This window comes from Stylophora pistillata, chromosome 12, assembly GCF_964205215.1.
Source record: "Stylophora pistillata chromosome 12, jaStyPist1.2, whole genome shotgun sequence".
NCBI lineage: Eukaryota > Metazoa > Cnidaria > Anthozoa > Scleractinia > Pocilloporidae > Stylophora > Stylophora pistillata.
Window position 1 is genome coordinate 9,271,622 of NC_142530.1, and position 25,075 is coordinate 9,296,696.

Consider the following 25,075-nt stretch of genomic DNA (forward strand, 5'->3'; position numbering starts at 1 on the left):
AAAATAAATAGCTAGGCAATTTAAGAAAGGCAAAAACAAATGCTCCAACCTTTAACCTTAAATCGATTGTGATAATTAGAACAGCAGTATTTCCATAAAAAACATTTCACGCTGCCCATATTCAAAATAAGTGCTTCAGTATTACAGTACCTCACGGCGGGGTGACTACGGGTACGACAAGATCTGACACAGTTCTCGCCCAATCAGAGTGTGCGTATAATCAACAAAGTTGAAATGGTAAATTAACCACCGTAACGATTACAGGCCAATTTACCATTTCAACTCTATTGATATTTCCAAATTATTTCGTTACCCCCACTGACGCAGCCCCAAACAGTTTCTTTAGAAACTATCAGCCTTTATTCTTATGTATATATAATCACCTGACCAATCATACTGAAAATTTGAAATACACTAATTTTTATTTTTCTCTGACAGATCAAATAACCTCTGAACGGTAGAAATGTCGTTTGGTTTTACTTCAAATTTTTGCTTTGAAATAAATCAAGGTTTTAAATAAATTAGGTTCGCGGCCGTGATTTGTTTCTCTATGTTTCCACGAGAAGAAAATACAAATGAAGAGTTCAATGCTGGGTAAAAATTGTTTAGCACGAACTTTATATATCTTCTGCCGCTAAAATAAACAATACCGTTGAGAGACTAGTCCAGAGAAAGCTTAATCTTCCAACTTCCTTGACAGTTTTGCCACAACTGGTTACTTACTTACAAGAAAAAAAATAATAATTAGCGGTCACCATGGGAACACAAACTGGGGTATCTTAATTTTTATCAAAAATTTCTGAAAGTGCATTTTTTCTGTAAGACAAATTAAGCATTCGTGTTTTGTTTTCAATTGAAAGATCACCCGTTAGAAGGATAATTGATGTAAGCAGGTGGTGACAGGTACTATCTCCACCTCACTATCAAACAATCTAACCTAAATTTTCATCGCGTAGTCCAAACAAAAAAAACTCAAAAGATCAGCTCCTTAATTTTACACATCGGTGAAAATTCTTCCATTGGAAAGAGTCTACTCTGTTACACATTTTTAGTGCTTAAAAGAATCCAGATGAAGCCGAGTTGTTAGAAACATTACAGGACTTTTCATCGTCGATTGTCTCAGAGAATATCGTGTTGTCTTTACTTTGTGTTACGATTTGACTTTTAAGAGACAGACTAACATCTTAAGCCTGAAATACGGAATCAGCGACCATTGAGACGAACTGGCATCAAACTTGCTTATTGAGATCGCTTCTGGGTGACTGCGCGGTCTAAAGAGTCGTTGTTTTGAGTTCAGCTCTTGATGATGGTTATTGGATGCCTTGCTTTGCTACGGATGATTAACGTTCAAGCTGTTTCTACACAGTGTAATAATCATGAGGACACTCAAAATCGGGGCTTATGAAAGATTCAAGCCAATTTATTAATGAAAGGCGAGTAAAAATCAAACTGGACTCAAGTAAGGCTGAGTTATCACGCGCAAATTACCAGCAACTGAAATATCATCAAAGCAGCTTACTTGGTTCTAGAGGACTTATAAAACATCCCTCCTTTATCACCGAGATTCAAAGAATTTTAGTCTAAGATCATTAAGATTACTTTAGTTGTTTATCCAAGAGCAAGCGAGTTGTTGAGCATCTATTGTGTAAAGCATGCCATTATCCGGTATTATTCTTATCATTGGAATATTACTTGGAATCACGACACTTGTTGGTATCCTTGGTAACATCTCCGTGTGTCTCGTGGTGTTTTGGAATCACTCTATGCGGAACCAACTGCATCTGCTGTTAGTCAATTTAGCGATTGCTGATGTTGGAATGTCGGCGTCTTGCATGCCTTTTGCTGTAGCAACAGTTCTCTTCCATGAAAAGGTCAGTGTTTGTTGTATCTTGCATGCTTGGTTCAGTTGCAGAAGCTTGTGAACTCTGTTGTATGCATCAGATGGCTGTTTTTCGCTCACCCTAATGCTCATTGTTAAACGAATTAATTTTATTCCAGTTTTCTTTCGTTATCGTTGCTGGATATGAAATAATACCATGGCTTGGATCACAGTAAATTAATTTCTCCATTTTTTTACAAATCAAGTGACGGGTATTGCGTATATGCTCTTACCAATCAGGGCGTAAAGCCAGCGTTTAAATAGAAAATTGAGCGAGTAGTTTGCGAAGGTGTTTCTTTCTTACTTTAAAGGACAGAAAATAAGAGGACAAAACAAACGAAGAAACAAAATTTGTTTTTAGATTAACAATTAAATCAATGTTACCAGTATTAAATTCTACCACTTTTAATGCTGCGTGCTGATCATAAGTGATTTATTAAATCTTTACTCTCGAGCCCGATGTTCAGTGCCGGTAATATTATTTTGAAGCTACGGTCGAAGACTGGAGGCAAATTTAATTACATATTGTTGGTTTGGAAGTAACCAATCACCTTAAAGTTCCTTAGCATTTTCTCTCAGAATGATTAACCTAGAACCTTTCCAAAAAACTCAATTGTACACCCAACCTGGACGATTTTACTTTGATCTTACGCCAGATAATCACAGCCAGGTTAGGAATTTAAGTATTCATTCACAGACGAAACAGCACGTAACCATCTATCATCTCTTTACTTCCACTTAGACCATCGATAAATCTTTTTGTTACTTCAACGGTTTCATAAACACACTTTTCGCTATGGCCAGCGTGCTTACAATATGTTCGCTGTGTGTTTTCCAGTACGTTTCTGTCGTTTTACCAATGAACAAGTCTCTCACTAACTTCCGCTGCCTCGTTATGGTGCTATGCGCATGGATTACTTCCATATTCCTCGCCACTGGGCCCGCGATACAATGGGGACGCTACGAATTCACCTCAAACATTTTCAACTGCGAATACTACCACTCAACAAACAGAGCGGATATTTCGTACAACATAACTCTGATGTTTTGCGGTTATTTATTTCCTTGTGTTTTTATGATTTTTTCTTACGTTAGTATTTTACAAGCGTTGCATGAACACCAATCGCGTATGGCAGTGACGTCATCCATCTCACCAGCACCGGTCGCAGGCGCGCCCGTTACCTTGGAAACAAAACTGCGTATGACTATGTCAATTGTGATTCTAACATTTCTAGTTTGCCGGACTCCGTTTTTCGTCTTCTTGGTTATCACAACCAAAGATTTGGAACATCCGCCCGATTTTTTAGGGCAGTTATCTTTTTGGGCGATTTACTTGCATAGCGCATGCGATCCTTTTATTTATGCATTCAAACACCCTGAATTTCAAGATACATTGAAAGATATAGCAAGAAAGTTCAGACTGGCGATCATAAGTACTTTTTGCTGTTGCATGTCCAAAGTTACTGTTGAGGAAGAAACGAAAGAAAAACGATAACATTGAAGCCAGGCCACAGAAATCACTAGAAGACTCTACTGCTGGCTATAGTCCCTAACATATTTTCGTTTTTGCTCGACTATCTAGATGTCAGGTGGCAGAATATTGGGACATTTACGAAACTTTAAATCCTACTTCTACGCGTTTGATACTTACAAGAGTTGAGCGGGAATCTTTAAGGCGGTGTAAGCGTGTTTTAATAATATACATTATTGACCAAGCGTGAGGTCAAGATGGCTGGATGTTAGCCTCGTTCTCAGTTGCCTCGTTCTCAGTTGCTTCGTTCTTTTTTTCCCCATTTTCATGGACCGAGACGCCAAAAAAGAAGCCAGCTAATATCCAGCCATCTTGTCCTTACGCTTGGTAAACAACAAAAAAAAATTGAAAAAAAGTTAATAAAGCCAGTTTTTAGAGGTATCCGTTGCAGTCTCAAAACGAAACGGGATTAAATATTTTATTCATTTCCGCTTTGCGTAACACCCTACATATTAAACATTTCATTCATTTTGTAAACGGTTACAAAATCAGTAATAAACAGTTAAAATATTCCAGATCTGTTTTCTTAATAAAATTGAACAAGTTCATTGGTCCTTGTTTCTCTTTGTCATGCAGCAAAGTCTCCGTAACCATCGAGTGAAGCGACTGGTTTTGCGAATCTGTCAATAGGAAAGAAAAGAGAGCATGTTCAGGTACATTTGAAGGAAACATCCAGCGGTAAAAAATTGGGGGGGGGGGGGGGGGGGCGGCGGGGATTATCCTATGAGCTAATATGTGATGACAATTAGAATAGAAAATTAATCCGGGATCTAAAACAATCACATATCACATTTGGGTCTGTATGAATGCTGGTATCCAGGCCATTCAATAAGGTACTCAGATATATCAAGCCACGGGTCGGTACAATTCAGCGATTTCGAGATCAGAATAGTTTTCTACAACAAACCTCTCTTGTTCAAATTTTGTGATGTTGAAAGGTGAGGTCAACTAACTTCAAAGCTTACGTCAAGATCTCAAAAACTGAACATTTGAGACTGAGAACCAGTTTTTTTATTGCATAACTTGACCTATCTCAGAGATTCGAAAGCAAAAAACAACTTTATCATCTAATGGCATTTATAAACCATAAACATACAGACTCAGTGATATACACCCTAAAAGGCAGTGAATACGCTTACCTTTTTTCCCGGTTTTGTTGGAGTTTTACTGTGAGCAAATGACAAATCTTCAACAAATTCACCGCCAGTTTCCACGCAACCATCATTGACAGATGGAGGACTGGATTGGTTCGAAACAGACTCATTCATTGACGAACTTCTGTCGACAGAGCAACTATGTTCTGCCGGAATGTTGATTTTTATGACTGTTATTTGTGATGTATCTGATTCGTTATCTTTTTCTGAGCTTTCTCGGGAACTACTCCCTGACTGTTCTGCAGAGTTTTCTGCCGAGTTTTCCTCCAAACTGTCGTGCGACGTTTTTCGCTCTGAGCTCTCATTGGAGCCTGATGGGAACTGTTAATGTAAGAAAAAGAACGATCATTTAGGTATCGCATTTAACAACAAAAGTCAGCTAAGTTCAACCACTAACAAGAACCAAATACTTAACAGTTGGTACATGCAGAAAATTCTGGGTGTGACCTATTTGTCAAGTTTCGACCCATCTTCTTTCAATGAGTTAGCTTTAGAACAAGAGTCATATCCGTCGGCCATCTTGGTTTGGCAGTAATCTACTGTCGCGTCAGCAGTTCTCATGGAAGGGAAAAAATATGACTTTTGATCGGATCACTTACCCTTTCTTGACAGAAACGGCCACTAATGTTGTTACCAATTTGCTCTTTGCTGCTTTCCTCAACATAGGATTTTAAACCACAGCGAGGAAGAACTTTATCAATTTCCTCTTCCAGCTTCCAGAAGGGAAATATCACCATTTTTCCAAGTTCATACTGGAATTTTATCGTCAGATTATCGACGTCAATTTCAGCATCAATAACATCGTCACGGAGACGCGCGATTTCCAAAACAGATCTGTCTTTCTCCTCTCGTAGAGTCGCCACCAACTCAGCATCAACTTTAACCTTTGAAATGTCGCGTCTCGTTTTTGTCACAGTCTCCGACAATTTATTTTTCTCTTCATCAAGCTGTTTGGAAAATCTTTCACATGTTTCATCGATGGACTGGCATTCGTTGTAGAGATTAGCAGCGGTTTGCTGCACAGTTTTCAATTCTTTCTGCAAGTCTGTAATACGCTGCATAAGTAAGCTGTTCCTTTGCTTTTGCTCTTCCATTTCCTCGGCCAGGAACTCATTATCCTGACGTACATTGTTAAATTTGTTGACAAGTACAGTCTTTCCCTGTTTTTGAGGAAAAATACAATGTTCAATATGCTTGAATTGTCAAGACGAAATTAAAGCTTGCATTGAAATGTTTGGAAAACTAAAGGGATACTTTTTCCTTGTCTCGATTCTTAAAAAAAAATCCCTATAATGATGAGCTGATATCACATCTAATGTGGACTACTTTTGCACCGAGAACGCGTAAATAGTATAATGAGATTTCTCTCAACCGATGAGTCGATAATGGTATGAATTAACCCATTAATCCTGTACCCTTCACAATGGTATATTTCTAAAGGATCCTCATTCCTGAAATCAAACTGATTCACTAATTGCGACAATCACTAGGGACGTTGGCACATTTTTTTATGGTAAGTGGAAGGTCATGAGGGTGCTTTTAAACAAACATAACTTTGACTTACCGCATTTGAAAGTGGCTGTTGTGAATAAGGCGTGTAGGGCATCTGCCCGTGGACTGGGCCCATGTGAGAAGCATGCGCAACTGGATAATTCATCAGTTGTGCTGGATTACTCCATGTGTAGTATTGGATTTGAGGCTGAGGTACCAGTAGATTTTTGTTTGGGGTCTGTTGGAAATTTTTTTGTAAAATGAAGCCCGATGGCAGTTTTCCACCGCCATACGACAGATATGAATCTGTGGAGTTTTCTTGCGGGAACTTTGAGGGTTCGCTGGTATTTGATGAGTTGCACCACATGTCTGAGTGAAACAGAAGGGATTGGAAAACAAGTGATAACCTGATGCTTTTCCACATCAATTTAGCTCGCTTAGTTAACAAACTTTCGGTTTAGAATCAATCAAGGAGATGAGAGAGGTTTTTCGTCGCCATTAGAATGTTTGTTTCTAAGGTGACTTATCTATCTAAGGTGACTATCAATCACAATCAGACTTCTGCAGGAAAGTCTTTTTCCAAGGCATGAGAGCAAACATAATCAGAGCATGAAATTCTGCTTAGTTCTATAGTGCGATTCTTCTAACAACAGTTCAATAACCAAATTGAAGTAATTGTTTTGTTTCTCTTGAGTGCAAGAGGCTCCATCGTTTGCAGGAAATAGCGTTTTAATGCAATAATGCAATCACCGAAGAATGCACTTTTTCACCGATCAAACAAATTTTCGACGCCCTAGTTTTGTTTCTAGAATTTTTCATTATGGAAAGGGAATTGTTCTAATAGAGTGTAAATTGCTTCGCTTTTTCCAGCTATCTCAGAACGATGAGCGGGACTGGACTACTTTACCCGCAAACAACAACAACAACATGGAAAAAAAAAAACGCAGTGAAAAGTTTCCACTTACCTGATCAGTTTAAGTCTTCGCTCAGTGCGCTCAATCTAAAATTTTCTTTTGCCGTGAATAAAGTCGTTGTTTCTTTTCCAAAACTTTAAAATTTGCAACAATAACACTCTATCTTTCCTGGCCTTGACCAGATTTGAAAACAAGAAATGTTTTGAAATCTTAATTAGCTTCACTCTCTGATCACCAATTCGATCCTTGCGCTGCAGATCAGATCATCTGTATATTTGCTGATCTTTTTCAATTGCCATGGTAGCGCACGTTTATTTCGTCATCGCGCGCGCGCCCATTGCGGTTAGAAGCATGCGCAGGTTGAAACGCAAGGTACCTTCAGTGATATTATCACTTGAATGCTCCGGTAAACTGGGAAAAAATCTCACTCGTGAACATTTCTACGATCAGAGAAAATGAAAAAAAGAATGGAAGGCACAGTTTGTTACAAAGAAGCATCGTGACCTATTTTCAGTCACTATCAATGTTATGGAAACTTGCTCTTAAAGTAGAAAAATGTTCTTCAGTTGGTCTCAGTTTTCAAGTGTGTGATTCGGTCACGGCAAATGCATTGTTTCTCTTCACGATACTTTACAGTATCTTCGCGAACTATTTAAGTAGAAAGGCATTAGTTTTCCACTAAGAAACGGTGATTTTGAAATTCCTACTTATAATTCTATTAACTATGGAAAACATTCTCTTAGGACCTCATATATGGTCAAAACTGGACAATAAATTGAAAGGCTCCTTGAATATTGAATCTTTAAAAAGAACATCAGGAAAAAAAGACCTAGCGTCCCTCTGAAACAACAACAATGGCTGCTGTGACCTGTGCAACTCTCAGAGACCACATTTTATATACCTACTTTTTTAATGTACAATTTATACATTTATACATAATTTCTTATTTGTAAATAATTCCATTTTATCTTATCCATCAATTTACTTAGTTTTTGTTGGGTGTCCCCAATTAGTTGTGAAAACTACATCGACACATTAAAGCTTTTACTCTACTTACTGAGTTAAAAGCAGCTCACAACTTCCTACATATTTTTTAGATTGTTAGCTCTTATATGTATTGCAGTTGTCTTTTTCAGGCTCAGGTAAATATCTATAAATGATTCTAGAAATAATGATGTTCAAAATGATAGTACACCTCCTTTTTAGCGTTAAACCCAACCCAAGAAATTTTTGCAGAAATTCCTTCCTAACCCTAAACTACACATTTCAGCAACAATTTTATCAACTTTTAACAGCACAACGATTTAAAGAGCGATTATTTTACAGCTTTTTCGCATTTATCATTTTAACATGTTTTCTGATCTTATACCATGGAAGACCAATACCAAATGAAAGTACACTATCACGCAAAAACGTGGTGTTAAAAGCCAGGTAAAAGTTATTAGGTACTAACTTACCTACAACTACTTCGAGTGCTTTTCTTTGAGTATCTTGAAATCAATACTGTAGGAATCGCATCAGCCAACTTGGGAGAAGGCTCGCTTTACGAGCGAGTTTGGTTTTATTACTTTGCATATTGCATATGATGTTAGAGAAGAAAGCAATCCTGTTAATTTCCCTCTTATCAAATATTGCTCATATCTACCCGTCTCTGCAAAAATAATCTTTGGGAAAAATTACTCTATCTACTTAAAAGTAATGACATTAAACCTTCCGCGACTCGAGCACGAGCAACGTTAACACTGCAGCCGGCTGGCTTCTAAACACTCGTAGTTTTCCCTTCTATGATTTCACGCAGTATTTTCTCCTCCCAATCTTGTTTTTTCCTATGTTTGTCAAAGTCCAGCATCTTTTTGTTTCTCAAAGCAGCCGGAAGTTGCTTTTTCTTCAAGTTGTTGATCATCACAAGAATTAGTGACGATTCTCCTGAGTCTATCCCCCTCTGGATGGCCATATGCAGCTCCTCCCGGCAGAAATTACTGGCGAGGTAATTCGGAGATAAAACAATCAAAACCTGACGGCTGCCATACACATTGTCCGCCATGTTTTGGACGATTGGCCTCCCAAGCTCAAAGTCCCGGCTGTGAATACTGTAAGCTATGGAATGCTTCTCAAAAACTGAAATAAGATTCTCGTTGACCCAGGCTAAATCTTTTGAGCTGAAGCTGATAAATAGTCGATTCATGAGATCTCCTTCTTTGATGCCCTCCACTATGAATTTGAAAAATAGATATAACATTAGTATTTCTTTCACTCTACATCCAAAAGCATGTGGTAAGGGGGAATGATCTATTTAATGGTGAAACCCGAAGGGGCTATCTCCGGAATGCCCTGAGCCTCTGCCTTAAATAGAGGTCAATGTCGAATCATTTGACATGGAAATTAATTTCAATGTGATTATATAGTATCTCACGTTTTAAGCGGGGTGTGAGGAACTTCTTAATGAAACCCAACTACACTGGTAAAATTACCGAAAATTCAGTCACATATTTTAGAATTTTTATATCAGATTTTAATTAATTATATTAATTAGATCAATTATATTGAATTATGTTTTCAAACTAAATATTTAGTTAGGTAGTCTGTCTGAGGATGGGCTCTTGGACTCTTTTACAGACCATCCTTATGCCATTTCCTTTGTTATAAGTAATTATTTTATTTTGTTAATTGCCATTAAATTGTAATAAATAAATAAATAAATTAATAAACTCATTTTCAGCAGAGAATTTTCGCACCTAGTCTCATTTTGAAAGTGAGGCTATTAACAACTCGTAAATAGCCTATTTGTTGAGCGCAATCTCGATATAAAAGTGTCCTTATGAAAGAGGTTAAGTAAATTTCATGAAAGGAAATAATTACAAGAACAGCAGTAGAATGAGTGAGATAGCACAATGACCAGAAAGCAGTTTTTCGAATAAGGCCGTGGTCTACAGCAAACGTTTCATTTCTGTAATAAACGATTTGCACGTTAAAAATGTAGCGTTCATCTGTAAACTGATAAAAGTGGAACTACCGTAATGATTCGATATATCGTCCGGAACGCTTACTAATATACCTTTGATACCTCTAGGAGGCGCTTACTCGAAACAGGGCCCTTTTTTGAGAATAGGCGAGCCCATTGTGATAGGGGTCCTTATGATAACGAGGCTGCTTACGAACAAATTCCAGGGGGGCGCTTACCAAAGAGGGAGCGCTTATTGGAACGAGGGGGTTAAACCGAGTCATTACGGTAAAACTTCACTCTTATTGATACTATGAAAACATATTTGTTTTCAACTTACGTTTTTGTATCTTATAAGATGATGTCCACTTTTTCTTGAAACCAAACCGCAGGAACGACATGAAAACGACGGCCACGCTAACTGCTGATAGAATGATGATTGGCAGCAGCCATTTTTGGCGACCTCCTTTCAGTTGGCAACATGCAAAAAAAAAAAAATTCAAATACAAGTACATGAACTCGCAATTAGATTTTTTAAAAAAATTGAATCATTCGCAAAGGCCATGTTTTGCACTGGTTGGTACTTACCCTCGCGAGAAGAGGGAGCCAAGACGGTGTTTGTCTGATTTACGGTTCCTGAAAATGAGAGCCGGAAAAGCCTACCATCTTTACATAGACATGTACAGTTGTAACAAAGATATTCACTTATCCAATCAACGCTTTTAGCTCTGCACTTGAAGTATACTATACAAATTCGCTACTTAACCCAATTTGAGATTTCACAGAATAACCAGCAGGTTCAAAAATCGTCTGTCAGGGTGCCAAATACTCAACTGGGTATGGACGCCACCATTTTGAAAAAAAATCAGCAACCTGGCCTCCCCACTCGAAACCACAACTCCTGTTGACTGGTTGACGCTAAAAATAACTATTTGAGTCACAAATGCTTTTAGCTTATTTTTGTACTCGGCTTTGAAACGTTCAAGCATGAGATCGTTAGGAGATGATTAAGAAAGGGTGGCACTTTGTTACGTCACCGGTAAACGGCCAAACTGCCATGCAAGATACAAAATGCCGGAGTAGGTAGTCGTGCCAACAAAATGCCATAGAAATTTCTTTTTTCTCGGTAATTACTTTGATTAAACTAAGAAACTATTATGAGGGCTTTGTACGGAACATGACTAGTTCTTCACTTGCTTCTAACGTGCAAACTTCACCTTGTAATTTCAAACTTAGAGCATCTATCCAAAAGCACCTGACTCAGTTTTTCCATTTCACTGTTATGAATGCCCCACCCATAGCAACCCTCCTAAGCGACTGGGATCTAGATAGAATACTCATTCATGTTTTTATCAAATGTCAATATTAAAGTACTCATAAATCAAAAGTAAATTATTTACAAACTGTTTTGCCTCCAAAATGTCGGACACTTGTGTTACTTGTGGTCCCCTACCCCTCCCTTGTAGAAAATTCTCGTCAAGACTTTTGACCACAACAGTCAAGTGACGAGTTGTTTTTCAGTCGAAAGTTTTAAGGCCCGAAAATAACCTCGATTTGAACTGCACGCAAATTTGACTAAACCGAGATTAATGAATTATTTATTACCTGTCGTAGGAAGATCAGCAAATACTTTCAAGACAATGACAGCTTTCTTGGGGTCGTCCTCGCATTCCCAATGGCAAATGTATCTGCCTTCATCGTTCTCCGTGACGTTGAAAATAGAAAGAACGTAGTCAATCTTACACTTATTGCTCGTTCCTCTTTCTTCTATTCTGTACTTTTTGCTATCTTCCAGAAAACTCGTGTTATTTCCTCTGGACCACAGTAACTCCTCAGGACAATTGCCATCAAAATCCATCTGACATGTTAGGCTGATGTTAGAAAAAACGCTGGTAAGAATCTCACGGGATAAAACGGCTGGACTTTGTGCTGATGGACCTGTAACAAAACGAAACCAGTTCTAAAATGAGTATTCCTATCGTCTCGGCTCATAGACAGATTTCCTGGACAGTCAGAGAGTTATGTAGACAGACATACACCCAGACAGACTGTGAGATAATGATAAAGACAAATAGACAGTCAGTCAGTGATATAGACAGACACAGCGGCCCGTGATGCAGGCAGTCAGACAGATGCACGTAAATAAATAAAGACAATGATACAGACAAATGAATAAAGGGAGTATGTTTCTAAAGATATCGTGGTGCTGCGTCAGTGGGGGGTATTGCGAGATAATTTGGTCTTATCAACTGAATTGATAATTAACAAATGGTAAACACCACAGTGTACACTATTGAGTTATGGATGCACGCGGGAGGTTGCTAAGCACGAAAGAAGCGTAAGAGTCGCTCGAGGCGATAGCCGAGAGCGACTCTAGCTTCTTGAGTGCTTAGCAAACCTCCCAAGTGCATCCATAACTCAATAGTGTACGCTGTGGTGTTTACCATTTGTTTTATAACATAACATTGGTACATTGTAGCTAAAGAGTTCCCTTTTATTTAACAAATCTTACGCGACCAGAAAAAACAAGCGCGCGCGGAAAAATAGTCTTTGCATTTGCTCACGTCAGCAGCGTACAGCCATGGGCAAATGGGGGACGCTAAATTGACCAATCAGAACGCGCGCTTTACTTTGGTTATGTTATAATGAAAATTGGCCACCCTTGAGAATGTCGAAAGCTTACGTCTCGAACGTTAGCCTTTCGCCAGAGTGAACTGAAGAGAAAAAGCTAACGCTATAAACGTCAGCTCTTGGAGACGTTAACTTCCCACGCACGAGATTGCTGTGTGGTGGATGTCCTCCCATGAGGTGGGATGGGTGGGGAAGATAGCAGGTCCCCATCAGCAAAATTGCTGCCATAAACTTAACCTGCTCAAACAAATAAAGGATGATGATGATGATGATGAAACCATCTACGGTGGCCAATTCACATTGTCAACTCAGGTGATTAAACCAAATAATCATATATACAAACAGGCAGACAGAATCAGTTAGTGATATAGAACGAAATGTAAACATGCAAACCGAGATTGTTCGAACAATTTACCAGCCTTAAGAAATTTCGTAGGAAATCAAAATGCCGAATTTAAGAAAAGCTCTTTATCCAAGAAAAGAAACCTAAAAATAAGACTCAATCTTACTCAACTAAAGCAAAACTGTACAATGAAATATATGAAGATCATATATTTTGAACTGCGGTATTAGATACATATGATGCACGATCCTCGCAGTAGATACAGGCCTGTATCTACGTACAGGCCTGTACAGGCCTGTATCTGCGTACAGGCTTGTATCTACGTACAATCCCGTACAGGCCTGATTTTTTTCAGGTCTGATTTTCGCTATTGCTTAAATAGCGCTATCTACTGCGAGGATCGTGCATCATATGTATCTTATACCGCAGTTCAAAATATATGATCTTCATATATTTCATTGTACATTTATAACTTTCACGGGTTTATTACGAATTAACTCAACGGCCTGCTCCCAGTGGGCTTGTTAGCTCAATTGGTAGAGCGCTGCACTAGTATCGCAGAGGTCAGTGGTTCGAATCCCGTACAGGCCTGATTTTTTTCAGGTCTGATTTTCGCTACTGCTTAAATAGCGCTATCTACTGCGAGGATCGTGCATTATATGTAAAGCAAAACTATTTAGCAGTTAATTAACACTTTCGACACTCTACATTGTAGAGTTTTGAATCACATGCAACGAGACTTTCCCACACGTTCCTAGTATATAAAGAGCTCCAAGGAAACTGACTTTCAGAATTTGAAGATGATGAAAGAGTCATCGAAACGTCATTTGAAATTAATGTCGCTAGTTTTTATTCTTAATAGCTTGTCCAAAACCTCTGTTATTTGTAAAGGCTGATAGTTTCTAAAGAAACCGTTTGGCGCTGCGTCGGTGGGGCTAACGAAATAATTTGAATATATCAACAAAGTTGAAATGGTAAATTGGCCACCGTTACGGTTATAAAAGCTGACGTTTCGAGCGTTAGCTCTTCGTTAGAGCGAATAGGGGAATTGTGGGTTGTGTGTGCTTTTAGAAGCAGAAAATGGAGCTACGTGATTGGTGGGAACATAGCAACGAGAAAAACACGAATAAATTAGTGGAATGAAAAGCGTTCGTTGATACCTGTGGGATTTAGACTGCCGGTTTGAAAGATGAGCCTTTGTTCAAGAGTTTTGCGGCTTTCCGTGCTACCTAAGTTTAAAGAAAGACCGCAGATTACCATATGTTGCTTAGAATGATTGGGTAAATTAAAATGTCTAGCGACTGGTTTCGATGTGTCCTTGTCATTCCTCTCCACGTCGCGAAGGTGTTCTCGGAATCGGTCACCTAGTCTTCTGCCTGTTTCGCAGATGTAAATCTTTTTGCATTGGCGGAGGTGCACGTGAAGTGATCGGTGATCTTAATGGATAGTTTGGGTCCCGATATTTTCTCAGTGTTGTGAATGAAAGGACACGTTTTGCATCGTGCACGAGCGCATTTAAAAGTGCCTGGTTGGTCATTAGTCTGAAAAGAAGTTCTGACCAGAAAATTGCCTATGCTTTTGTCGCGTTTGAATGAAATGAGCGGAGGTTGCGAAAAGATAGTGCTTGTCTCTGGATCATTTTGAAGTAATTTAAAGTTTTTAAGAATGATGGATTTAACTGAGTGGTTGTGAGGGTGAAACGTGAGAGTGAATGGAATGCGGTCGGAACTTCCTTTTGCGACGTTTGCAGTGCTGAATGTCGATCAATAAGTTGGGCGCGGTGGTAACCCGCTTGAATGACAGAATCAGGGTAACCACGTTTATCGAAAAACTGGCAAACTGACTCTGATTTGTGGTGGAAATCAGAGTCATCACTACATAAACGACGAAGTCTTAGAAACTGAGAAAAAGGAATGGAATTCTTAACGTGAGATGGATGCGAAGACGAATACAATAAGTAATTATGCGAGTCTGTATGTTTGTAATACACACTAGTGCATAAATGGTTGCGTTCAATTGAAACTTTGATCAAAAAGTTTTCGGGACCCAAACGATCCATTAAGATCACCAATCACTTCACGTGCACCTCCGCCAATGTAATCTATTGCATAACTTGCACTTATTGCAAAAAGATTTACATCGGCGAAACAGGCAGAAGACTACGTGACCGATTCCGAGAACACCTTCGCGACGTGGAGAGGAATGACAAGGACACATCGAAACCAGTCGCTAGACATTTTAATTTACCCAATCATTCTAAGCAACACATGGCAATCTGCGGTCTTTCCTTAAACTTAGGTAGCACGGAAAGCCGCAAAACTCTTGAACAAAGGCTCATCTTTCAAACCGGCCGTCTAAATCCCACAGGCATCAACGAACGCTTTTCATTCCCCTAATTTATTCGTGTTTTTCTCGTTGCCATGTTCCCACCAATCACGTAGCTCCATTTTCTGCCTCTAAAAGCACACACAACCCACAATTCCTCTATTCGCTCCGACGAAGGGCTAACGCTCGAAACGTCAGCTTTTATAACCGTAACGGTGGCCAATTTACCATTTCAACTTTGTTGATATATTCAAATTACTTTGTTATTAGTGTTTTCTTCTTACACTGTAGAATCATCTCTATCTCGTAAGCCTTGGAACTCGACCATCCAGGGATACTGTTTGTGGCCTTGCACTTGTAAACTCCCTCCTGCTCTTCTCGGCCACTGGGAAGGTATAGAGTGCTCTGAAGATATTTTCCTTTCTTCTCCTCTGAGTGATAAATACCCTCAGTTCCGTTAATGATCAGTTTCTCGTCCTTGTACCAATTCACCGTAGTAGGCAGAGGCCATCCAGAGAAAATGCATTTTAAACTGGTTTCTTTGCCATGGAAAATATCATTTGGCGAACTTGAGCCGTCGTAAATTTCAAGGGCATCTGAAAGAAAGCAGCAGTCATTTTCCTAGCTCGCACATATATCTGAGTAACTAGTTTGAAGACGGAACTGAGTAACAGTCTGTTGTGTGGTTTGATCGTCTGAGTAAGGACTTTAAGCAAACTATGACAGCGACGGCAACTAGAGAACGTGGAAAAACAATAGATCTAATTGGCAGAACAATAGCCCAGCACGTGCGTTTTAAACTTTGTACATATATTAGCCGTCCTTTGCAAAACAACGACGTGAAATCACCAAAATTTGCGTCATCTGCGAAGCGAAACCGCGGTGGCCAATTATACTACTTTTATGCGTTATGTTGAGTTTGAGGTCTGGCGCCCTATGAGACGGTAAACACATGCATCCATTTTCGAAATTCTAACTAAAAGAAGAAACTCATTTTTTAATCGACGTCTTCCGTGGCGTTGCCGTCCTGACTGCTTAAAGTCCCTAGTAAGTGACTGACGTTTCCCCAAACTGAACGGAAGTCAAGATCAAATGGATCATTTTGATCACCAGAAATCGGGGAAATTTCGAGCCCGGTACCAAATGTCAGCGGTATATCCTATTTCAGACAAATTCAATATGGCGGCGGTGGAAGTGAAGTGAACAGGTAACTTTCTATTTTCGTAAAACCCCCCCAGAGAAAGGCTTGGTACCTTACTATCCCAGAAAGCCAAAGGAGACGTCAAAACAAGGAAAATGGCGGCCAAATTGTGCAGTGGCAGGGACTTATATCTTTCGTGTTCTTCCTTCCTAAAATTGGGGTATTTAAAAATGGTATATTGAGCTTTTGAGCTCTGCCGTGAAAATACGAAGAGTCTCCCGGCTAAAGGAAAATTTGTGGGCCAACATATTCGACCGTTCACGAGCGATTTAGTTGAGCAAACTTCTGCAGGATGCATATCGAACTACGCATTTACGAATCTTCACAAGGTTGTTCCCACGACAAAAGAATTGTAAAACCTAGTCGAAGCAGAATTTCAGAGTTTGTATGGGAAAATGGAGTCAGAATTATGAGTTTACTAGCCAGTACCTTGGGAAAAGGTAAGTTTGAATTTGAGTATTTTTTTTCGTAGCGATGGGCGCTTTAACCGATGCAGGCTGCATTTCCAACTACGCAGCGTAAGAATATCCCAGTCTTAGACAGCTATTTTGAAAAAACAATCTTTTCCCATACGTTTTCTTATACTGTTTCGGCGCCATTTTGCTTGTAACACTAGAACCGCCTCCGCCATATTGTCCCAAATTTGTGGCAATGCGGGGAATAAAACAAAAGAAATTAATCATTCATCCCTTAACCTTGATGTGATTCGTTTTATTCTCCCTAATCTCGGAGCAACGTTTGAATTTTAATATATCGAAAATGACCTATTGGAGTGAAGCCTACGAAACGTCAGTCCAGATTACCGATCAAAGTCAATCAAGTTTCAGGTCCACCCTCACCCGGATGATTAGAATACACTACTCACGACGTCAATACGTCGTAAAATGGCTCGATGTGCCACAACCTACTCATGGTTTTGTTTTAAACAGAGTAAAATCATAAGTGATTCAACTAAAAACTAGGCGGGACAGCTCGAACAAAACTTTCCTCAGGGATCCCCCCAGCCCACCGTGTCTTCCTCTTCAATCCTACCCAGGGCCCAAGTTGTGTTTTCCTCCCAATATGGGAAAGGCTGGCAGATTTGATCAATCGGTGACTTACGTGTGAAAAGTATCGAGGTACATTCACATGAAAAGTTTTTATCCTTTGTCGAACTCCAGCAATACAAATACATATCTGTGGAACTGCTGCTGTTTTCCAAACGCTGCTTTGTCTCATTCCATGTCATGCCTGGTTTCAGTCTCCCAGTGATCGAGGAGTTGAGGGTTACATTGGAGTCTGGATCTATCGTCAACGGTTCTGTATATTGACATCCTGATGACGAGGCTCTAGAGCAGGAAGACCTAATTTCGCATTTCCTGTCAGCTGCGGATGACCCATCAGCTAGAAGAAAAGTCTTATGATCAAGTCTACTTGTCTGTTAAAAGTGACCATGATGAAACGCAGTTCATCGAGAAGGACAAATGCAACCATAATTACGGTTGTGATAATTATATAGACGAATCGATTCTCATTCATTTCTTGAAATAAATTATCCCGGCTGCTTCTTTTGAACTGTTGTTCGTGCATGGAAGAGACGAATTAGGAACTCATTCTGTATTTGGTACTAGAATGATCATTTTTCCAAACTGATGTCGTGTCAAGATTTTTTGTTCAAATTACGTAAGAGTAAATTGCGGCTTATTTATATCCTGCTTCATTAGTGTAAAATTGGAACTGCTCATCAGATAATAGTGAACGCAGCGGCTTTTTTTAAAGTCTGTTAAATCGATTAGTTGACTTTTTTTTTTAAAAAATTTTGAACACGCGAATTTTATGTTATAGTTTTTTCTAACTTTCCTCAATGTCCCTAGACAAAAACCAATTAAAAGAAAAAAAAACCCTGCAGGTCTGATCTCGTCCGTCACCGACAGACTGACCAAAACTGTATCTGACACCGGGTTTTTTAGCTTATTTTTTCAATCAACACGTCCTGGCGGAAATGACCTTCCTCGGGCGTTTTGTAAAAAAATTATACTTTGTAATTAAAAGTATAAAATCAATTTTGCTTATTATCAGGAAATGGACCACAATGATAGCGGTCGTCTTATGAAACGTCTTGCAGTATACATTTGTATCACGGCAATAACCTTTAGTTGTGCATATTTTAATCACTGAAAATCTTAAACTGAGACCTGCCTAGCTGTTTAAAAGAAGAACCTGAAATGGAATAAGATGCGGAAAATCGACCATGATTATATATATTTCCGATTAATGGCAGAATTGTTAATTCCATAATCACTTTTTGGAGCCGCTTTTGCTAAACGTTGGCAGGTCGTACGTGCGTCAGTTCGCTCTCCGTAAACCTACACCCTTCACGAAATAAACCCTCTTATATAGGATTTTTAATTGATAAGCCAAGCTACTGAAGTGCCACAAGTTGTTTCCGAACAACGTTGCTGACGCGTCCAGTATAACTAATTAACATTTGGGGTTTTGAGTACAAACCGAAACTGGGGCAATATAACGGCTTCTAGAAAGATTTTTGTCACTACCCAGAAATCTACCAAAGTGAAATTTCTTTTCTTTAAAAAGTTACCAGTAAAGAGAGGCTTAACTTTGTTCTTGAAAACACTCACAGAAACTGAAAGGTTGTTTAAATAAATAAAAGAGAAAGAAAATCATTAAACAGATGGCAAAACTTGTCTTAAAACTACGTCAATTCTTAATTTGAAGATTGATATCACATGTCACAGCTAGTATTTCACATGCAAAACAAATCCTTCGAAAATCTTTACTGGGGCGTGAATATCTAAACAGTAAAAGGAATAACAGCATCTGTAGCCAGAAAGATCAGTGTGGGTCTTTAGATTGGCGACCGCGTTACATTCAAAAATTCAGACGGACCAAAAAGTCATTGTTACCGCTGATAAATATCTTGAATCATGCGCTAGTGGATTTTTTTGAAATAATTATAAGATGAAAGCTCTCTCCTTTAATTTTAAACTGAAGGGGCATCCTCATTGAAAGGTCGATACGATGGAAGACCATGGGGTAACGAAAGCTTGTTTTTGTTTGGCTCTATGCAGTAAGCACTATAGTTTGATGTCAGTCAGGCTTTATGGTGAGGGAACCGAAAGGTAAAATTTGAGACTCGCGTAACAACGAGAACCATGTTTGAAATTTGTGCAAAATGGAGACAAATTCAGCCACAGAGCTCGTTGTCGTTATGTAACTTCGTTTTGTAAGTTTACCATCCACATCAATTAAATATTGCGTTAGAGTTTCAGCACGCTCTTTCCCGTTTGGTTTTGCAATATATCACCTTCTAGTAACAGTAATAGTTTCAAACGACAGCGATCGGACATGGAAGCTTATTGCTCACTACCTATACAGTAGGGAACCCTTGACCTAGACCACTGGCTAGATGAAAAATCTCAGACTCTGAGAACTTTGAAAAAAAAAAAAACTGAAAACGCGAGACCACGAGACAGAGATGAAATACACCATAGACAAGACTTGGAGACTGTTCTCAAAGGCTAAAAGATTTAGAAGTTGAATAAAAAATCTGTGAGACAAGATGTTTTCAAGGTATCGTTGAATTTCGCCGCCTTGGACAACTGGAAAACCGCTTGCCTTTTAATGAACACGGTATAATAGTAAGTGTATAAAAAAGAAAATCATTGACTCTACCTCGAGTTATGAGAAGAAACAAAGAACATGTCAAAAAGTATTTCATCAGACAAGTTCTGAAGTTTTTCCGGCGGCGCTGGTAATCCATCATGTTTACAAGATCATGAACGCCGAATTGAGTGGCCCGAGGCGCTCTATTCTTCCGAACTTTATTCGTCAATAGTATCCCCTTGAAATTTGTTTTATGGTCTGCCCACGCTGTTCTCATCTTGAACAGTATTACCTCTTTTCATTCAGTTCCTTGTTGCTAACAAAAAGCAATTGATCTTTTTATTCATTACAGATAAATTCCTACAACTCTACGGTGTATTAGGAAAGGTGTGGTTTCAATTTATTGACGAAATTAGATTCAAACTATCCCGGAAAATGTCACGTTCCCTGTTGAGAAGCCATCGCATTGATATGCCAACCACTTTAAACTAAGGCCCCGTTTACAGTGGAACCTCGATTTAACGAAGTGCCAAGGGACTGGGGAAATTGGTTCGTTATATCGAGGGTTTGTTATATCGAGGGTTCGTTATATCGAGGGTTCGTTATATCGAGGGTTCGTTATATCGAGGCTTCGTTATATCGAGGGTTCGTTATATCGAGGGTTCGTTATATCGAGGGTTCGTTATATCGAGGGTTTGTTATATCGAAGCTCTGTGGAATACATTTTACTGTAACTTTAGCCGGGCTGGAACTGAATCGTCTCTCGCTATACCAAGGACTTCGTAATGTAGAGGTTCGTTAAATCGAGGTTCCACTGTATTATATGGTCTCGGGTACATAAGACAATCCCCCCCCCCCACCCCTCTCTGAGTTACACCGGGCCAGCTAATTTTTCACTTATTTCTTCATTAGCAAAATTCAGCCGACTGTTTACATGAGGTTATGAACTTGTCTCGGGTAGACGAGACAACTCGTAGTAGAGGCGGGGGGGGGGGGGGGTAGGAGAGGGGACGAGTTGTCTCACCTCGGCAGGTAGGGTAACCCCGGGCAGGTGGGACAACTTTTACTCATGTAAACACCTTGTCTCGCTTTCCCGAGACGAGACAACTCGTAGTAGAGGAGGGAGGGGGGGGTAGGAGAGGGGACGAGTTGTCTCACCTCGGCAGGTAGGGTAACCCCGGGCAGGTGGGACAACTTTTACTCATGTAAACACCTTGTCTCGCTTTCCCGAGACGAGACAACTCGAACAGTAAAAGCGTGCGCACGCTATAACCAGAGCCCGCCACTTTTTCGAATATATAACCTGGTCTGGCCGAACAAAATTTCATATTAACGCTCCGTAAAGTTGTCTCGGGGGGAGGGTTGTCTCGCATATCCGAGACTATATAAATGGGGCCGGCCTAAGTGGGCTTATCACTATCGCCTTAGTCAAGTGATTTATCTCCACAGTCCAAATGCATTCGGAAGATTTCGTCTTGGCCGTAATCAGTCAAGAGTTTGTCTGCTCCGTGTATTTTCTTTTCTCCTCAAATTTTATAATCACTTGTATATCTTCAGATACAACAAATACGGATATTGAAAACTTCTCTCACCAAAGATGGTCTTTTCAACGTTTGCTTAAATTCACAGACCATATTTTAAATATCATTGCTTTCGATTTCCTTTCAAAGAATTGGCAATTCTTTGGAGGAAAAATTGAAAAAAAACCCCAAAAACCCGGAAAACTGAGCAATAGGTGGAATAGGTCGTGCAAAATTGTTTTGCAAATACAACTCCACAGTCCTTCTTTCCTTTCCGTGCATCTATAACCTAACGCTACTTTAAATTCATTGCAGGTAACAGCTGTTGTAAACAGCATGACGGCTCTATCTCATGTTGTCTGACAACATTTAAGAAGGTTACGTGTCTCTCTCTCTAATGGTAAAAACGTTCACTTTGTTTTCAGACAGGATTATATTTACCCTCTGCGGGTATCTATTAACAGTGAAGTAGGTGGCAAAAAGTTTAAAGTAGTCACACAAAAAGGTTAGGGACAACATTCAATTTCAGTTCATTTCTTAGTTTTCAGATGTCCACTGTTAATTTATGCATATTGAATGAACAAATTGATCAATTCTGTTTCATTGTGCCCTTTGCCAAAAGAAAAATCATCCCGCTGACTCGAACTCAAAGCTAGGGGGAAAAGTAAATTGTTTGGAAAACTGGAAAGCTCGGCCTGGCTAAATATAGATATATAAAGAGAAATGGCTTGAATTGGAACTCCCAGTTCGACAGTATTTTCTAGTTCGTTTGCTTGTTTTTATGGGGAATTTATTTTTATGCGCCCTCTAAGATTTACTTAAGAGCACTAAGGTAAATATGGTTGCGAAATCGCCATGCAATTTCTTAATTAGGTCTCTTAGGAAACATATGTAATTTCCGCTCTCTACGTACTAGATGATCTTTAGATCATAACACTCATGCCGATCACATGATGGCCTTCTGTTGCAACACACAATAAATACTGAGATATATATTAACTTTTTTTCAGAATGGGACTCCGAAAGGAGAAAGAATATGATTTTACCATGGTCTGTAGCGAGACACTGCTGCAGCAGATAGGAAGTCATTTCGTGACCACGATGAACGAATCTGCAACCCAGGGATCATTACTGATCGCTATTTAGTTATAAACAGAAAAGGCTAGCGCATGGCGATTTTCCAATTAGCTTTTGGTCATCATTTTGTTAAAATGAAAACAAAAGGTTTCTTTTCGGGTTGAAGGCGAATCACGTAGAAAACTAAAGGAACCGATACAAGCATCAAAATTCCTACTTTGTGGATTTACCTTTAAATGTTGCCATATGTGCTAAAAGATACATTAAATTAAATAAGCATGCCTTTGAAAAAGTCCTCTTTTAGTGCCAAAAGGGGAAACTTTGAATTTCTTGTTGCTCATTCATAACGAGAAGCTGAAATGAAAACCCCTGCGGCTGACCGAGCCTGTTAAAACTAGGTTAGTTTTTTTTCCTTTTGAGTAGTTACCTGCCACCAGAATCCATGCTCATGAAAACATTATTTAATGCCCCTGACACTAAACAATTTTTTGAAGAAATCTTTAGCGGTTATAGATTACAGTACACGAGAAAAGTTAGAACATCTTACCTTTTTTAAACATGAGAAGCAACATGATGAAAAGTTGAAACTCGACATAGCTGGAGAAAAACATCGCACTGTTTCACGAATCTATGCCAGGTGCTGAAAAAGAGATTCTCTCTGACTTACAGACGTTTGGTCTTTAGTGTTTACTTTCAATCTCTTCTTTGGACTGATTTTAAAGATGTTTTACAGACAGTTGGTTAATAAAATTATATGCAATAGCTGCATGGACTGACAAAGTTACCGTGAAAACGCACTGGGAGACGTTCGGATGACTTCCAAAAGTCACTCCACACTGACATGTGTAAAATGAAAATAAGGTGGTGAAGCAGGTTCGGAAACGCACGAGAAACATCGATCAAATTCTTACATTAAAAATTAATTCTATTATTGTCCTCTGAATACGTAGGTGGTTGCATAAGGCTTAAGTAAATAAATTAATAATGCGTCTATCTTATGATCGACTAAGTTCTTGTTGGGTTATATCACGTTGCACGGCAACTCAATATTGCAATCGTCGATAGAGACTTTCTTGATTTTAAGATAATTTTTGTTTAGTCCGTGTGTAATTTTTGTGTGGTCCTGGCTTGCTTTTCACTCTGCTATACGTTATTGTAGCACTTTGTTGCCGTGTACGTTTAAGAAAGTTAAACACTGAAAACGATCATTTTGCATATGTCTAGAAACCAATAAAGTTAACGAGAATGCTGATCAATATCAAAATGACTGTTGGTTGCCAAGTATTCTCCCCAAGTTAGGAAGGGGGCATAGGTTATGATAAGGTTCGATCGTTTTTAATGCATGGTTACATTCAATTGCGAGTCTCAGTCTCTAGCGTGGACGAAACAGCCTTGAGTTGCCAAAATCGATAGTAATGGATGTCAGAGATTTAAACACCATACTTCGTTGCATTTGAAACAGGGTCTTTCTTCCTTTTTTGATCAAATTTGCAATCGTTGGTATGACTGAAAATCAATTGACAAAAGCTAGCGGAAATTTTTGAACTTTGATACAGTCACAGTCAATTTTCACAGATCAATTTATCCGTTTACAGCTAGGTTCCGCAAAAAAAAAAAAAAAAAAAAATGGTAATTTTCTTCAAATGATTTAATCGTAGATAGTTAATTCTTTCCCCCTCTCCTATGAACTATTGCCGCGTTACAAAACTGGGTTCCAAAAGTTCAGTAGTAAAAAAAAAGACCATGAAAACGCCGACTGTTTCTAAAATTTAATCATGTGAATCCTGCAGGAGAAAGTCGAAAAATAATGTAGTCCTTAACATTTCAATTAAGCGACTGTTTTTTTACACCCAGCTGCTTTTTATCCTACAACCGCCGCAACCCATCGTCAGGAATTTAAAAGCTGGAAGATTAGCCATCACTATGACCTTATTTCAACCAACAGTAGTCGATGAGTAAGACAAATCGATTCTGCATGACAATGAAGAATGGAAGACATACATAAAATCATCTACGCGCAGAGTACACCAGCTGATGTGATCCGGAAACTATATTTTTACATTGGAAATTCAGCCTACATGAAGCGGATATCCAGCTCGCAGAAAGGACCTCGTCGGTCACGAATAACGATAAACTGTTGCCATTTTCGTGCTTAACCCAAAGGAAAGAACGATGCCATCCAGGGGATCCAATTCAGGCCAATTGGGATGAAAATGAAATCTGAATTTAGACCGATTCAAATTTAATTCAATTTGGCAAAATTGATTCACAGGCAGATATTATTTCCAAATAAATAATTAAATAGGAGAATGAATCGAAGTGAGTATTGTTGGTTTGCCCTCTGTGACCTTACGGCTAATGAATCAGTGGTTAACTTAGGGGCGTGAATAACAACAAAGAGGATCCAAAATCAGTCAGAACTTAAAACTGATTCCCACCCCGTACTTGACTTCAAATGAAAGTCA

The 25,075-nt window shown here is 39.1% G+C and overlaps 3 protein-coding genes and 1 long non-coding RNA gene across 7 annotated transcripts; 2 read left to right on the forward strand and 2 right to left on the reverse strand.

The window, feature by feature from the left end:
* The first annotated feature begins 923 nt into the window (after nt 1-923).
* Nucleotides 924-3,958, forward strand: LOC111328552 (rhodopsin). Its single transcript, XM_022933016.2, has 2 exons — nt 924-1,871; nt 2,622-3,958. The coding sequence occupies exons 1-2, from the start codon at nt 1,653-1,655 to the stop codon at nt 3,372-3,374; spliced, it is 972 nt and encodes a 323-aa protein (XP_022788751.2). The 5' UTR covers nt 924-1,652; the 3' UTR covers nt 3,375-3,958.
* On the reverse strand, nt 3,922-7,712 carry LOC148718693 (uncharacterized). Of its 2 annotated transcripts, XM_088741973.1 has the most exons (5): nt 7,021-7,712; nt 6,129-6,424; nt 5,164-5,724; nt 4,550-4,885; nt 3,922-4,030 (listed from the first exon to the last, which is right to left on the reverse strand). In XM_088741973.1, exons 2-5 carry the CDS (start codon nt 6,420-6,422, stop codon nt 3,956-3,958), a joined length of 1,266 nt encoding a protein of 421 aa, XP_088598099.1. In that variant the 5' UTR covers nt 6,423-6,424; nt 7,021-7,712; the 3' UTR covers nt 3,922-3,955. The 2 variants fall into 2 exon arrangements, with proteins under 2 accessions (XP_088598099.1, XP_088598098.1); XM_088741972.1 differs by lacking the exon at nt 7,021-7,712 and having other exon boundaries at nt 6,129-6,819.
* A 148-nt stretch (nt 7,713-7,860) lies between these two features.
* Nucleotides 7,861-23,502, reverse strand: LOC111328505 (uncharacterized). Of its 3 annotated transcripts, XM_088741962.1 has the most exons (8): nt 23,396-23,502; nt 23,158-23,250; nt 17,512-17,793; nt 15,494-15,805; nt 11,516-11,848; nt 10,499-10,546; nt 10,251-10,376; nt 7,861-9,180 (listed from the first exon to the last, which is right to left on the reverse strand). In XM_088741962.1, exons 2-8 carry the CDS (start codon nt 23,219-23,221, stop codon nt 8,729-8,731), a joined length of 1,617 nt encoding a protein of 538 aa, XP_088598088.1. In that variant the 5' UTR covers nt 23,222-23,250; nt 23,396-23,502; the 3' UTR covers nt 7,861-8,728. The 3 variants fall into 3 exon arrangements, with proteins under 3 accessions (XP_088598088.1, XP_022788685.2, XP_022788686.2); XM_022932950.2 differs by having other exon boundaries at nt 23,158-23,487; XM_022932951.2 differs by lacking the exons at nt 23,158-23,250; nt 23,396-23,502 and adding an exon at nt 20,083-20,221.
* On the forward strand, nt 21,915-23,862 carry LOC148718694 (uncharacterized). The gene is made up of 2 exons (XR_015994313.1): nt 21,915-22,038; nt 22,544-23,862. It is a non-coding gene; the product is annotated as an uncharacterized LOC148718694 (long non-coding RNA).
* Nucleotides 23,863-25,075: the final 1,213 nt, after the last annotated feature.